Source organism: Struthio camelus, chromosome 23 (genome assembly GCF_040807025.1).
Source record: "Struthio camelus isolate bStrCam1 chromosome 23, bStrCam1.hap1, whole genome shotgun sequence".
NCBI lineage: Eukaryota > Metazoa > Chordata > Aves > Struthioniformes > Struthionidae > Struthio > Struthio camelus.
In genome coordinates this window covers 9,411,918-9,429,000 of record NC_090964.1, presented here as the reverse complement: position 1 = coordinate 9,429,000, position 17,083 = coordinate 9,411,918, and the positions used below count along the sequence as shown (strand labels likewise).

The window sequence follows — 17,083 nt, the reverse complement described above, 5'->3', positions numbered from 1 at the left end:
CTCCTAGTGGGTGGTTAAACTGAAGACAGGATTCCTCTCTTAGTAGAGAGGTAATTTTGTAAGGTGAGAAGCTAAGTGAGTGGTAGAGGGTAAGAACAGGCTGTTCACCAGAAAGTACAAATGCCTTCTGGTGAGGAACGGGTTGCAGTCGAGGAATTTGGTAGTTGCTGTGATAGTCTCTACTGTATTTCATCAGTCTTGTTCATTTAGTAAATAAATGCAAGTTTTTTGAGAGAGTAAGAGCCTAAACATAGTAATTTTGGGAGGAAAACTTATTTGGAGGAAACCCTTGATTTGAAAAAGATATGATTTTTTATTAACCAGGAATAACGTGGGATTGTATTTTGTCAATGAATTTATTATGCCTGTAGATTGTTCTTGATCCAGGGCTAGCTGATTTTTGGCTCAGCCTATAGTCTCCTGGGGTGCAGCAACCAAGTTGCATCTTCAGCTGAATGCAGTTTTGGGGGGTGGGGCGGGGATTTTTTGAGGTAAATAGCTATATAGGAGAAGAGTAATGCATGGAGCTGTGCAGTGTGGTACTCTGTTCTCTGATCCTTTTATATTTGGATCTATGCCTTTGAACAATAAGGTCTATTTGAATAGGACACTGCAGTTTAAACAGACATAAAGCAACTCTTTCATGTAACAGCCCTGGTTGCCTTGGCTCTTGGCGTTAGTTCACAATGTAGGCAGAGGAAGGGTTGAAATGCAGAGGGGACACAGGGAAAGTGTGTGAGAAAGGATTAATTTGGGGGTGGAGGGACAGATTTGCCAGCCCTTGATATAAATTGTGTTTTTAGCTGTCAGATAAACTCATTCAAGGCAACCAGAACAAGTCTGAAGGGGGCTTTGCAGCAAGAAGCTGCAGCAAATGCAGAATGCAGGGGGATGGGTGGCTAGTTCAACGCCCCCCCCCCCCCCCCCCCCCCCACTGTGGCTGGGCGAGCCCGGGGTGTGCAGAGCAGCAGCAGTGCGGCTCAGGTCTGCCCCAGTCTGCTGCAGATGGGCAGAGTCCGGCTGCCAGGCAGCAGGAAAGCCTAGGCTTGGCTGATTCCCTCCTGCTACCTCTGTTTCTTCTGGTGATGGAATGAGGGGCAAGGAAGAGAAAGGAAAACAAGAAAAAAAAGGGAAGGGGGTTGGGGCTGGAGAGGAGGATCTGATCTTAGTCAGGACTCTGATAGCTTTCCCCTGCCCCTGTTCTCCGTGGTGGGCCCCCTGTCTCCTGCAGGGTGGGGGGGGAGGGGTTGGGGTAGGAGCTGTTCCATATCTCTCAAGCCAAAAGGGGAACATGAAAATAGGCTATTGATGCGAGGCTGGGCGAGGGGAGGGAAGGATATTCCAGAGTATCTTTAAAGCTTTGGTGTCACATATGAGTTCAGAGTTATTTTTCTTCTTCATAGATCTGAGCGTCGTTACCAGGATAGTTAAGTTCCTGAATGTGGCTTTAAGACTGTTTCCCCCCCCCCCCCCCCATCTTGCATGCAACCATAGGGACAAATGTGCTAATTGATGTTTAAAAAAGGGGTGAGGGGGCTATCATTCTCACCAGCTCTGCAAAGGGGCAGTGGCACTACAGACAAGCATGTGTGATGGCTTAGGGGAGGAGGCATGGCCAGCGCAGCCTTTCCCATCTCCAGAATACTTCCTAAACCAGCCCCACCAGTGTCAGCTCCGTTGCTGGGATCTATGCTGCTAGGACAGGTCACAGTCTGGGGGTTGGCTCTCTTGCATTCTCTTGTTGTAACAAAATTTGCTTCATCATAAAAATTGTCAGTATCATCAAATTGTTTACAGAGATGAAAAGGGGTGGGGGCACTCCCTGAGTGAGCCCTGTGTTGGCTCTAGCAGATATCTTAGTAGAAAAGAAATACTGTGTGTGTACGTAGGTGTGCATGCTAAGCTCTATGTAAAATGGGAGGCTGTGGGGCTTGCTCTTGTACAAGAAACCTGTGATGTATATTCAAAATAATAAATACAATGCTGAAGCATAATTTGTGGTTTATTATTTCTCTTGCAGTGGGGGCAGATGGGAGGACTGTGCTGGTTTGGGGAAGCAAAATCGTCCCTGAGCCATATCCACTTGATGGCTGCACACCAGCCACTCTCTAAAACACCCATGCCCCCTCCCCTCCTCACATTTAGTGAAGAGGAGAACAAAGATAAGGAGTGATTAATCAACTGGCTAATAAAAAAGTATAAATCCCTAGGGACTGTATGCTGCTAATGCCGGGGAGCTGGCTCAGACAGCCACCGGGAGGGACGAGTCAGCCCTCCTCTTCTCTCCTCTCCCCGAGCTGCTGCCGCACTTGGTTCATTCCAGCTGCAGAAGCTCAGAGCCCTCCATGCGGTGGGATTTTTTTCCGGGCTAAAGAAATAAAATAACAAGCCTGACCTGATTCCTCCCCCCCTTCCTCTTCCTTTCTCCTCTTCCTCTAGGAGAGTCGAGGACTATCCCAATTGTGAAGCGGGGGAAAAAACCTGATCACCACCAACCCCTGGTGCATCCCTTTCCCACTACCCTTTGACATGCAACCTTCCTTGGGATGGGACAAGCCGGGATGCAGCTGTGGCTTCAGAAGAAATTGGGGAAAACTGGGAATCTTTGCTCTCATGACAGTGGAAGTGAGCTCCTGGAGCCGGGTTCTGCTGCTCTCTGTGGGGCTGCTGGCTGTCTCAGCAACCGGTAAGTGCAATGGAGAAAGCTGGCAACTTTAGGAATATTTTTCCCCCTGCTGCTTAGATCCAAGAACCACTGTTAATCTCCTCTCTGGGGGACTTCGGGCAGGGGTGGGGTGCACACATGTGTGCCTGTTCATGCTTCCCAGTAGTGTTTAGTAAGGAGTATATTTCCTGTCGACCTCTGAGGAAGGTAGTTTCCCTTTATTATCCTTTGGGAACAACAACTTTAAATGATGGAATAATAAAAGGTGGTTTTATTTGATCGCACTTCCTTTCCCCAGTGGGTCAAATCTTTGTGCACAGTTGCTGTACAATATGCAAGATGACTGTGAAAAATGCCTTCACAGTCTGTCCCCCCCCCCCCCCCCCCCCGGTCTTCACCTTGCATCTTAATTCATTATTTCACTACCCTGGTGTTTGCCTATTACTGATGAAATAGATTTAGGACTCCTTGCATGAAGATGGAAGCACCTTTCCTTTCTTCCTCCTGCCTTTCAAGTTGATGTGCTCTTACAGATAAGCTCTTTGACCTCGGCATCGTTATTCCTGTGATTTTTGTAAACATGCCTTTATTGACTTGGAAGATAGCAAGATACTAGAATTTGGGGGGAGTTTGCTTACATCTCCTCAGTTTCTGCAACTGCCCTTGGAGCAAAAGCATATCTAAGCGCTGGCGTTTATTTCTGATATAAACAGCAAATATTTAGGGACTGTCTTTGTGTGTTGGAGGGGGAAAAGTGGGAGAGGTAAATGTTTGGCAGTGTCTTTCAAGAGTGCTGTGCCCCGATTTCCATGAGTTTCTCGGTAACGTTTGCCTTCTGTCTGCTGCATCTTGGGCAAGATGAATGTGTGTGTGTGTTCATGGGTATGATGTCTCCATTTTTTGGAAAACTTTGTGTTAGCTGGAATGCAACACTGATTTTATTATGTAAGGCAGACTTCCTCCAGCAAGACCCAGAATAATCATTAGCTCTTCCTCCTCCTGAGGACTGTTGCAGTAGACCTGAAGAGTTTTGCTAACTGGATACATCTATTAGGGGAAGGGTATAATATCCACCAAAAAAACCCACAACACCTAATTAAGGATGATATTTTCGTGAATGTTTTCCTTTTCCAGCAGGAGCATTTAGCCTATGCATTGAGGAAAAACCATTCCAGCAGCTTCTGTTGTGCTTTGCTGGTATGAGTAGAATGATGTAGAGATACCTAAATACGTGATTTATTATGTCGGAGGTTTACAACTTTTTCTTCTGCGCTATGTGTTGGTTGTTCGTACTAGATGTTCCAGGTTTGCTTTCTGTACCTACTTAAGGATTTAATCCTTTCTGCTCAGGCACCTAGCTCCTCACTTTCTTCATTTAGAATGCTCTCTGTTCTGGATCCTTCACCTAAGGGTTGAAGGATCAACAGCTGTTCATCCTCTTCTGCACATGTAACATCTGCAAAAGCTTTTTTAGCTTTACCTCACGTTTTTATCTGCATCAGAATTAGAAATATTTGTCAATGACTCCTCTTTCCTAGTTTCTCCTCTTCCAGAGATTCTGAAATCCCAGTAATAATCTTCTTGTCAAGACAGAGGCTCACCTTTGAAATTGGTGGCTTACTGCTAGATATCCAGAACACAGTAGATAAAGCCACTCAGTGAAAACACCGAGCTTTTGCTAGTCTATTACAGTTTTAGGGTCTGATCCCATAAAGTAATTTTAGTCTGGGCTGGGACTTCTGGTACCTAAGCTGAGCAAATCATGAGCCTCTGCAGAACAAAGTTCTTAAAGTGCTTGTGTTCTAGCCTAGCCTTTTCGTATGGTTTGTATAGGTAGTAATAACCAAGAGTACCCGTAGTGTGGCAGTAGAGCTGTATATATAAAACTATCAGTTAGTAGTTCTAGCTGCCTTAAAAAGAAGGGAGAGAAATCCTACTCGTTGCATCAACTGTGTTGTGTCAATAGTCCTGTTGCCTAATGAGATCCTTTTAAAAAATGGCTGATTTGCTGCATAGGCTTTCTTCAGATGCAACTGTATCTGAAGGCAAGATCAGATAGCTTCTACTTGCGCAAAGAATGGATGCAGCTGTAGAGAAGGCATTATTTTATGAAATGCCAAGGTTTGTTTTTTGGGGTGTAGGGTAGGAGTGTTTTATATAGTTTCCCTGTTCTTAGTGGTGCAGTAATAATTTGGCAGAGTTCTGAGATTTGCAAAGAACACTGAATTTATTCTGTAGCTGTGAGTTGATTGTGAGCTGCGCATGGTCTCTCGGAAGTATCGTGCATATAATGATTCTGAAATTTTATTTTTTGATTGTCAAAACAGGTAGTCACACTGGGAGTGGGAATAATACCATTCCTTTCTGCTGCTGCTCCCCGGGCAATTAGCTATGAATATGAACTGGAAGGCACATTTGGTGTGCATATATAATGTGCCATTATTCACGCAGTGTCTTGCTATCAACATCCTGTTTTGTCCTGGATTATGGAAAGATGCAGTGGATTGAAAAATAGTCTAATCATTTTAAGCCCATTGTAATTTTTTCTTCATGGAAAATAGTTTCTGGTGGGAGAAGGGATGCTGTTTATGAATTCTGATGTATGTGTGCATATTTAAAAGTCATTTTGTTGTGTTCTAAATCCGTGCAGGATGATGAGAGCTTCAGGGGTACTTACTCTGCTGGGGAGCACCTTAACCAGTGAGGTAGACCAAGTGATTTGTGTAGCTTTTGTTAAGGGGTAGTGGTGTGAGATATTTTCCACTGAAATAGTGGATTCATGCTTTTGCATAGGAAGAGGGGAATAGTCACTAGGGTGATTACATTTGATTGTGGCACATGATGAAACTACAGTATTTCATGACAACAACAGCTGAGAACGTAGTTTTGAGTCAAGTCCTCCTGTCAGCACTGAGGTAGTGGGGATAAGAGTGCTAAATGGAATGAATGATTCCCATTTACTCATTCATGTCTTGCTATTGCCTTCTTTTACAGGGAGTCATTTATGGCAAATGTTTAGAGGGTGAAGATGTTTAGAGGTAGAAATGACTTAATCTTTTGCATAGGATCGGACTTGGAGAGGGTGAGCAAAACAGAAGGCTTCGTCTTGCCTTTCTTCTTGCCTTGCCCTTCCTTGCCCTTGTGATTGCAGAGGAGAGGATGTGGCCTGGTCCGTAGGTTTTTCAGCACTTCACAGTGGGGGAGCACAGGTGATACTGTGATGGGAATAGGGCCCTATCCTTCCTTCTCCCTGTGCCTGGCCATGTGAGGCTAGGTGACCATATGGCCCTCAGGTTTGACTGGAGTGTAGTAAATTTACTTTCTTATCTCTTCAGTGGTGTGCACGCTTGTGAGTTCTCAGTGGAGAATGTCCAGATTCAACCTCCTTTTCACTAAGGAAGCATATGGATGTATTTATTCTTGGGTAGGGAGGGATGAGGAGAAAAAGCCCTGTTCCTTGAGCTGCCAGCCTGAATCCTTTGCTATATTTTGTATTTGGGATACCAAAATGGGAGTGCAGATGCATTGAACTTACTAGTAAGACTGTGTTGCACAGTAACTATGATTCTGCTTCAAGCTTGGGACTTTTGGGTCGCGGTCCCTACGGTGGCACTGTTTTGTTGCTTCACCTTAGGCAAGCCATTTTATTTTTGCCTTCTCGTTCTTTATGTTGACTAATAACGTCATTGGGCACAGGAAGCTTTCCCTTGCCTTATAATTGTTCATTGCTTGTCACCCTGATTTTTATCAGGGCCATTCAGCACTGCTAAGACACATCTAAGCTTAAGCCTTCCTTGCCACCAAGCCCAGTCTCTGTCTGGGCTTTCTTTCTGGGGAAATTTTATATTCAACTAGTTGATGGTTCCCAGTTGAGCTAGTCTGCAGCGGTATAGAGGTGGATATCTGCCCAGCTGATCTTCAGTGACTGCCTTCCACTTGTCTAGAAGCGACTGTCAAAAGGAGGCACGTGTCAAAATGGGTGCAGGGAACATGATCCAGGCAATCTGCTATGGATCCCAGTGGGGAGACACTCTGCTGAAGTGGTTCAGGGCATAACTGAGCACCAAGTGATCAGATGATCATTTGTAGTATCCCTGTTGTAGAGAACGTGTTTTGCTATGCAGAAGTGTTTTCCTCATTAATCTGCTTGCAAGGACAGATGAAAAATAGTTTTTTCTTCCTTTAAGTTTGCTGTTAACCACCTGTGCTCCAGGGATTTGCCACTACTGAGTTACTGTGCACCACTTGATGCCTTATTTTTTTCCTGAGAGGCTGGTGGTTTGTGAAATGCCACATTCCACAGCTGTGCTGCTGCTGCCTGCCCTCCGGTAACTATTACAAAAGTTTTATGTGGGTGTTGACCAGAGGAGATCACTATCATATTATTAATGGTCAGAGAGGTTTGGGAGAAAGGCAGGCAGCCTAAACTCAATAACATTGATTTTTATAACATCCAGCCATAGCAATAATGCACTTCTGGAGAGTTGATTCAAGGCTGAAGGATGAGTCTCATCTCTGAGCTGCTTCTGTCAGGTGTAGCCAAGCCTTTTAGCTACTTTTCTAATAATGAGACCACCATAGGAGATGGAAAAGAAGCACAACTCTCTGGTTAGTGCAGGACAGGATTTGGACTTGAGTTTTCTGTTATGACTCTGCAGATAACCTTTTGACTGACCGTTCCCTCTTGCTTCATAGGTAACGTAGAAGATGGATTGCAGTGCATATACCAGAAGGGTACTGCATGGGTAAAGTTGGATCTAAAGATTTTTGGAGGAAAGCTGCAATAGGTGTCTTTGACAAAAGTACTATAAGGGCCTGAGACTTCAGAAAAGTCTTACCAATCTCTCTTTTTACCCAAAGTATATTGTATATTGCTGCTTATTGACGTGTTGTCTATAGAAATATATTTATCAAGAAATCCAGTAATTTGCGCACTCATTTGTCATCTAGATAGTACAGTGCTAAGTCCAGGCTGTGAGGTTTGTCTGGTACCATCCAGTAGCTTCATGACATCTTTCAGAGTAGATGCAGCCATAGAATTAAGTTAAAAGGACTCTTTTAGCCTGTGTCTGTGGTAAATATAAAATACTGGGGCTTCATGGCAGTGGCAAGGAAGCCATAGGTGAGTCCTTTTTGGCCCTCTCTTCTGCCACGATGCTTAGAAAGGAGTTGTGTCGCTAGGTACTGCCTTCTGTTTCTTAGTTTGCCCATGCGACAGAGATAGGAACCTTTGCCTCTGTGCGACCTGACCCACCTTACGGAGGTGCCTTCAGTGCTGTCTTTGGGGGAGCCTATGCAGCTGCCTTCTAGATGGAAAGCAAGGTGAGTTCCATGCTGAGTGACTTGGGCAAGGTTATTTGGGGAATCTGTGGCAGAACTGGACACGCATCAGTCTCAGCCTTAAATCGAAAATCATTGTTCGTGTTTTGTTTGTTAATTCTCTGCAAAGGACGGAGAGGCCACTTGTTACTGTTTCTTTTGCACTTACAAAATTATTTGAGGCCTCCATCTCTGTGGTGTGTGCCTATTATGAGAAATCTTGCCACTTGCTGCTCTTAACAGTCTTTTCAGAGAAATCAAGATGGAGATTAAAATAGTGGTGGTAGTAGCCCCCGTAGTTTCTGTGTTTACACAATGTTTCTGGAGGAGTGAAGTACAGAGCAATTATGGAAATCAATGTACTTTGCTTATAATAAACATGATGTGGTGCAGTAATCTGCAGAAATGTATGCTCCTGCCATGCTATGCAGTGGCGGACTGATCTGATAGTGGTTAATGTATAATTGGGAAAATCCCATTGATTAAAGAAATCAAATTAACTCTGTTTCAGTCTCTTTGCTGCTGTCATGGACACAGCCAGCCAGAATGGAGATAGTATACTGCAATGAACTAATGAGCTTGTGTATTTTTTTTATACCTCCCCTGCATAGAGATGGAACGGAGGGTTTTGGGGCTTTTTTCTTTTCTTTAAAATGTCACGTCATAATAGACAAAGTATGGTGTCCTTTATCTTCCTGGTGTCAGGTATGTTCCCTGTTTCAGTCCTTTATCTTCCTGGTGTCAGGTATGTTCCCTGTTTCAGTCCCCATCCCTCATGCTTGCAGTAGTTATGTTTGAGGTGAAGGCTTCAGTGCTGTAATGGTAAGCTGCTTGCGATTTGTATGTACCAGACCACTGTTGTCTGTTGCATGGACGGAGAACTGGGGGCTGCGTTGGAATCCTGCTTTGTGCAGATAATTTCCAAGAGATTCAAATGATTGAGCAGGGAGATCTGGTGACCTCTGACTTTCAGTGGAAGAGCAGATGGATATTACAACTGCAAGGCCACAGAGCAGCTGTGGTTGCCAGGGAGATGTGTGAAAGGGTAGTCATTTAAAACAAACAAAAACCCCACAAACCCCTAAAACCAGATAGCCATTGCAAAAATGTTTTTTCAAATGAACTGATGGCCTAGGTTTGAGGGGAAAGCAAGTATTTGGAGAAAGAAGAAAGGGAAACATTACTTTCTTTAATGCCCATGTAACATGTTGTATTAATGTCTTATAGTATGGTATAATCACCAGCTTCATGCCTGAGCAGGGGCCCTTTTGTATCTGGTGCTATATGAAGATACAGCGCCCCTTGCCTGGAAGAGCATACAGTCCAAATCATCAACAGGTACTGGATATAGTTTGAGTGTTGGAGGATTGCTGAGATGAGGAGAGACCATAACACAGATGGGCTTTCTGTCCATGCTGCTAGAAGTCTGCTGCTTAAGCCAGCTTTGTCCAAGGACAAGCATCTGAGAAAGGCAACCAGCATCACTAGAGACCAGCTTGCCACTCACATATACATCAGGGTTAGCTTGATCAGAGTGCTGCTGGTAAATAATTTGTAGGCTAGAGCTGCAGCCAAGTTTTCAGAGGCCTCATGCCTCAACCATCTCTGGTATTTGGGTTACCTCTGTAACCTTTATGAGCTGACGATACAGCTGCTTTTCTCTGTTTGTGATCAGAAGGAAATTAAGTGTTTTACCTCCTGCTGGTGGCAGGCCTTCCCCCCCCCCCCCCCCCCCCAGTGTGAGGAGATACTCCTGTTCCTACTTCGTATTGGCCCTGTAGAAGGTGGCACTGGACAGAAGCAGTCTTGGCCCCAAAGAGCTTTCATTATAAACCTAGGAAAGGTAGGAGGCAGAACCCACATGCAAAATGATCTGCCCAAGGTCATACAGCAGGTAGCTAGCAGAATTGGGCACAGACTTTTTAGGTCTTCTGACTTGTGTGTGTTACTGTGTGCTAAACTGCAGTACAGGAATGACATACTGTTGCTGATAAGAGAGATGATGTTGGTGAGATGCTTCCTCTCTGCGGATGAGGTCTGAGCTGTATCTGCTAGGTAGGGGATGTCAAGGCATTTTACAGTAGTTGCACTGGAACAGAAAAATTTCTCAATCCATTTATCAAAATGTCTGCAGTTCCCTTTTCGAGGCAGATTAAAAAAAAAAAGTATCAACTAAAGATGTCTTTATCTAGAACATTTTAAAACAACAGAAAGAAAAGATTAGTGCTTCTGGCCTCTGGCTTGCACTAGCTCTATGAAATGTTAAGTTTATTCTGTCCTAACGAAGGCTTCATTTAGATATCATCCATCTGCTTTAATAGCCACCTATCTTTCTTTTAGTGTAAAGAATGCAACTACTGTTTGTCAAATTCTCGATTTAGTGAGAGACAGACCAATGGGCCATTTAACCAAACCACAGTTACCTAGCCTAATAATTCTGGCCCCATCGGTGTCCAGTATACCAGTTGCATTAGAAGGTGTAAGAATACTGAAATAGAGAGTGATCTTCCCAGGCAAGAAAGATGAGTTAATCGCAGCTAGAGAATTAACCACAACTGGGGATTTTCTGGTTCAGCATGTTCTCTCTGGACTTGCAGAAGTCATTAAAGTCCAATTCTTACCGTTTTCTATGGCTGTTGGCACTTGCAAGTCCTTGAAGGGTGTAAGCCTTAGTCCTTCTGTTTTTCTTCCCCATCTGTAAAATAGGGATAAGTAGAATTTGTGACAATCTGAAATGATTTACAGGCTTGTTCTGCAGACAGATCTTAGGATGTTTGTGATAAGCTTTCAACAAATACAAGTTGTACTGTGCTGATTAGCCACACACATTTTATGCTCTTGGTTCTGTCCTTTGATTGTGTGGAGTGAATTCAGCCGCTTCATGTACAATTTCGGATTAATTGCGAATGACATTCTGAGGAGAAAGTTGGCTGTCTGCTACTGGATGTCAAGTAGTAAAGTATTTGCAACAAAGCATAAATATAGGCAAACGCAGTTTCTATTCCAGCAAGTATTTGTACGTATTGCCTAGCTCCTTCTGTAAGTCATATTACTTCATTTTTTACCATTTTTACATGCATATAGCCACAGTTGTGCATTTTATTGGAAGGCTTCAGTGCAGCTTTTAAAAGCACAGCATACTCCAGTACAGATGGGAGGGTAGGAGACTTAAAGCAGGCAGAATTTGCCAAAAGCATCAGGGAATTGGATGTTGGTCACTAGCAAAAATAGGATGTTGAAAGATTGGATGATCTAGAATTTCAGATTTTTAAGCTGCCACAGACTTTCTCTTTGGCTTTGAAGCAGTTGCTTAACCTGTGTGAGCTTTAACTTCTTGTATATAGAGTAGAAAAATAGCGCAATCTGACATATGAGGAAAAAGTATTGACGATTGTGAAGATAAAATAGTTTCCCGAGTATGGTGCCTGTTACTTATTAGTACTTTAGCAAATTTTTTTTGTTAAACTTGTGAAAATAGGATTTCAGGAAATCTTCTTGATTGTGTGTGTATCTTTAGTTTTGAAGCCCTAGGGTCTGTGTTAGAGCGTACCGCTTAAAAAAACGGGGTGAGTGAATTTCCTTAACTTTTGAGTTGGCTTTTTATTAACACAGTTTGCTAGAGAACTTTGTAGTGAAGAATGACATGCTCTTGTGTAATTGCCTACGTTTTGTTATTGCTTTCCCCTCGCTCTCCTTTTGTTATCAGTGTATGAGTATGTTCCCAAACTCTTCATCTGATCAACCCATAAGGCACACCCTTTGTCACTGAAATTAGCAGTGCTAGATTGCATTTTTAAATTTGGAAAAGCTGGTCTTACAGCTTGCATATGTAAGGACGAATTTGGTCTCCTTCTGTTCTCAGTCACGCCTTTTTCGCGTTTCTGTAACTCCATTATCTTCAGCAGAATTCTTCCCTCCTCTCATTGCTGCAGGGCAAAGGAGAATCCAGTCCATTGTTAGAAGCTGGATCTGACATTCGATGAGCGGTTAATGCCGAGTTGGAGGTACAGAAAATGGAAGCTCATTTCTTCCTGTAACAAAGGCACAATTCGATGTTCCTTTCCCATTTGATATACTGAAAAATATCAAGAAAAATATATTTCCTTCCAGCAAGGAAATCTGTTTCCTCAGAAGGATAATGAAACCTGATGCTTTTCCAAAGCCCATGCTATTTTTAGAGATGCTTCTCACATTGTGCAGCATATTGTTTATATTCCTCTATTGTTTTTTGTCTCCATTATGGAAAGGTTAGGCGCTGATTGTGGACACTGGACATCTGTCAGCAACCGTCCTGGGATATTTTAATTAAAGTTGAGCACCATTCAGAAAAGGACTCAGTATGTTAATAGTAAAATGGTGTCTACCTACTGAAACAATCAGTGTTTGAAGGGTAGGGAATTTGTCCCTGATGGGGTTGGCATTTTCTTTCTAATATTGGATTTAACACGTTACCATCCTTTGATCATTCCAGCATTGGTTCCTTCAGAAGTATTGTTATTCACATGCTGAAGCCTTTGCAGGGTTACTCTTTTTCTTAGGGCTCCAGTTCTGTCGCAGCCTGTGCTGTGATGTTGTTCAAATCACGTAGCTATCCAAAGGATGGTAAAGCAGATATATTGCAGTTTCTCTACTTCGGTAGAGTGCTTTGAAAATACATTAAAAACTGTCAGGTAGTCCCATTTGAGGGAGCAATGTGTGAAATGGTTCCCATGCTTGAGATGCAGTGCTTTCCTTAAGGCCTAGAGTTAAAGCCCGGTAAAAACCATTTCAGGTTCCTGGATGTACTTTTTACATGAAGCTCTTGGGTCTTGATCATTAAGACGGGTCATCTACTTATTTCACTGCTAGATACAGTGCTGGGTTTTTCTAGCTTGGCAAGATTTAGGATATGAGACAGAATCCAACAAGAACTGCACTATCTTTACCTCTTCATAAATAGCTGAATCAGTTCCAACTTGATGTGTCCTTAGGAAGAGCAAGTTTATTTTACAGAAAAGTGAAATAAGTGCTCCAGAAAACACTGTTTCACAGGAGGGTCTGTCATTTGTTCCTACTAAGTACTGTTGACAGTCTTACCCTAGAAAACAATTTATCACCTTTTTTGCCTAAGTATCTAACACTGGGGGCTATTATGGGGCGTTTTTTTTCCCTCTTTTCTCTGAGTGCAGTTAGGAATTAAGCTTTTTACCCCATCCACCAAAAAAACAATTCAATTCACCCCTTGTTAACTCTTTGATTGAAAGCTATGTAGATTGTAGGAGAAAGTTATTGATCTGCTTCTCGGATTGAAAACTAAAATTAAATGAATTATATCTAAGGAAGAAGATGAGATTTTAAATGAATGGAGAAGCTGAAAGAAAAACAGAACTGTAAAATACAATGTTAAGGGTAATGGAAATAAAATTTAAGATTAATTGTTAGATGTACGTGGAGGCTGCAGGAAGCAAAAACAGTATGTAAATGACTTGAACTTTGCATATGAGTAGATAGATTCACTGAAGCTAGTGGGAATATTTATGTATGAGTCTAGGCAGATTAGTACCTAGCATGAGTTTTTCTAAATTGGACCGGAACAAGCTAAAAATGTCTGGTTTCATAGTTTCAGAGCATCTGTCAGTTGCCAAGATTAAATTTGGACACAAATATATGATTAGAACAGAGCTGATAGTTTTCAGTGAAGAATTCAATTTTGCTGTTGTGCGTATGAAATTCACCTGTGAAGGGACTGAAATTTTCAATGTAATTGAAATGTTTCACAGATTTTTTTCCCCATAGATTTTTTTTTCCCCATAGATTTTTTTTTCCCCATAGATTTTTTTTTCCCCATAGATTTTTTTTTTCCCCATAGATTTTTTTTTTCCCCATAGATTTTTTTTTGTTAGGTGTATTTTGTAGCTATTCTCTATTGTTTAGGCTATGTGGCTATATTTTTTGTCTCATTGGACAAAATGAATTGTTTTTTGTGTAATGTGGACTTTTAGAATTGACTTTCATTGATTACTCAAGGTGACAAGTAGGCATGAGGTAGCAAATCTTGAGTACAGCAATACTTAAAGTAAATGTTGAAGGTACTGTTAATAGGATCAAGTCAAAATTGGGTTTATATCCCAACCAAAATTCCCTAGAGAAATTGCCTTCTGTTCGCCTCTTTTTGTAATTCAACTATGATAATGTAAGTACAAGCTATTATGATACAAATGTTTAGCAGAGTGTGTTTTGGATGATCTCAAAGCGGTAGTAAAGGCACCCTGCGTTTTTTCATGGGGAGTATGGGGAAATGACCATTTTAGTGGAAGAGTGTAGTGCTTTCAATAGGTGAAGTCTGTGCTTACTCGGGAGAAGTGTTTTTCATCTGATGGTTAGATTCTTAGACAACTAGACTAGTTGTCTAGTACTGACAACTAGTTTGCTGGTTATGACATTAGTTAAATGTTTGGGATAGTTTCCTCTTATCTTCTCTCTTTGCAGAATTTCTGTCTTTGTTCTAAGCCTTAGCTGCTAAAAAGGGGACAGTGGACTCCCAGCAATTATGAAAAGTAGATAGCGGAGTTATGTAATCCTTATGCTTTTCATGTAGTTATAAATGTATGAAAACAATAACCCAATTACTAGATGGAAGTATAAAGGTATAAGCCAACTGGGAGCGGGGACAAGGAGTGGAGGGAGCAAGTGTTTACAGCCTGCTGTGAACTTAGGTCAGACTTATTTCTAAATAAGCATCTGTATCCACTCAATCAGTGTAATGAAGAAGTTGTTAACATTGTGAGAATTTCAAGGACTGGCATCATCTAAGTAATTAGCTAGATGAGAAATTATAGCTGGGTCAAAGATCTCTCCTGGGGCAAGTCCCATTCCCATTGACCTTGAGAGAGCATTGAACTTTATAGATGGACACATTGCTTCATAACTAATAGTGGCAAATGAAATTGCAGGTACTTTAAAGTCTGCTTGTTCATTATGACATTGATCTCGTAGAAGGAAGAATGGAGACTAAGTAATATCAAAAATTTATCATGAGGAAATCTTTAAATTAGGCCTTGGCTGTGATTTGTGAGATGGATGTCTCTTGGAGCCTTTATTTCACCTTTCTTGCTTTTTTGAGATAAAGGAGTCCGAGCACCTGAGATGAAAATATTTTATTTTTGAGCACAATGTGTAAGCCATTTAAATGCAACTATTCTTTTACTGTGAAAATAATTGAAACACAAATTGAAAAATTTGTTTTGGAGATAGTAATTAGCACCTTAAAAATGAGACTGAGTAAGAATCCTGCCTGTGGGAGGAGTCAATTTGCAGGGGTTTGTGCGAATGTTCATTAAATGAGTTCTCCTTTTCGGAGGCTTTTATTTCAATTGTGACTTGAGATGAACTGCCAAGTGAAATGCCAAACTTGTGGGAAGCTGAGAAAATCTGAGCTTCCCAGGATTCTTAGGTCAGGAGTCAGACACGTAGTAGAAAACCATGCCTACCCTGTGAAATGTCATTTAAATAGATACCTGAACTGAAAATGGGGGCAAATGAAATCTTTGGGTTCACTTTACAGATTCAGAGAGAAAATAAGAGCAAAATTTTAAGAAGCTCTTGAATCATCCTGAAGTTTTTCACTGAGTCTTGGACTCCTGGGGCAAGATTTGCAGGGATGTTTAGATGCCTAAATAGATGCTTACTAGCCCAATGGGGTTTATAAGAGGATATGTAAGCTGCAAAATTCAGGTGCATTTGTCAAGCCTACAAGGTATCGGTCCGCAGCTCTCAGTTTCTAAATATGTCTGTAAATTTGATGTTGAGCCCTTAAGTTCAATTTGAGATAGGACTTGTGGTCCTTAAGTGAATTCACTTTGGTTTTGTGAAATCTTACACAAAGGAGTTGACTAATATCATGGTGGAGATATTTAATGGAGGTGAGGACTGAGTCCAGGCCTCCCAAGTTCAGCTTAGTGCTTTAACCATATATTAAATGTTAATTTCTTAGCCTAACTCTTGGTTTTAGATAAGAGTGCAGACTTGCATGGTGGGTTGCAAAGCCTTTCTCCTGTTACTGGAGAAGGATGCAGCACTTCTCTGGCCCACTTCTAAATATGATACGTAAACCCTTCAAATGAGGGCTGATGATAGTGGCATTCGATTAAAGGATGTTGGGGCAACTGAAAAGCTGTGAAGGGAAGTCACAGGGAAAACCCAGTGAGGCTGTTACACTAGACATAGCATGGAAGAATGTGCATTAATTGGTTAATGCTTGTAAAGTGCTTTGAAGATGGAGATAGCTATATAAGTGCTTGGTGGTATTGTTATTGCTGACAATGGCTATGTAGAAGAGTCCTGGCGCTGAGGGAGCAGTCAAAATTGATTAATAGACAGTTCTGAAAGAGAGAGTTTTGAAAGGAGGAAATTACATCCCTTGAAGAGGCCCTTCTGGCTGAATATTGGGATAGCTGTTACTTCTCAGTAGCTGAGCAAATCATTTCAGGTAATGGATGGTCTATGCAAGATTTCCAGTTTCATCAGGAAATTGTGCAGCTGTGAACTTCTGCAAGATAATTACTGTCCTTTAGGTAGCTAATGCGTGGCTGCTTGGGAGGGGTGGAATTGTGAGCATTAAGAAACCCAATTGTTTAGGCTTGTTGTGGGTGTGAAGGTCACCCAGAGTTAGATTGGGTGAACCTAACTCTTGAACTGGCCTCTAAGAGCAAGGAGAAAACCCCAGAATTTCTGGATTGTGAATCATGAAAGCTTTAGTAAACGTGCAGTCAACTCCAATGAACTTTTCAGTAGAGATGAGGAAGACTTGATTTGATTTTATAAGGCTTTGGTGAGCCCTCATTAGAATGATAGGAATGGTCTGATGTTCATTGTTCACAGATGATGAATTCAAACTGAAAGGAGTTTAGATACGGAGTTGAGGGAATGACCTAGGGAATGGAGAATGTATCTTAGAATGAAAGCACAGAGTTTACTTAGCCTAGCAAACAAGGTTGCAAGGGCATCTAATTATTCTCTATAAATATGTCAAGGCCAGGTAAACACAAAAAATAACTGCTATTTAAGCTAACAGGAAATGTTGGCATTAAAACAAATGGGTATAAGCCGATCATGAATTAA

At 41.8% G+C, this 17,083-nt stretch overlaps 1 protein-coding gene across 1 annotated transcript in view; it reads left to right on the top strand.

Moving 5' to 3' along the window:
- Nucleotides 1-17,083, top strand: part of CSMD2 (CUB and Sushi multiple domains 2) — a 373,566-nt gene that overhangs the window by 24,242 nt on the left and 332,241 nt on the right. The window contains exon 2 of the mRNA XM_068917408.1: nucleotides 2,440-2,686. Coding sequence (XP_068773509.1) covers nucleotides 2,530-2,686 — 157 coding nt within the window. The 5' untranslated portion in view covers nucleotides 2,440-2,529. The remainder of the gene's footprint in view (nucleotides 1-2,439; nucleotides 2,687-17,083) is intronic.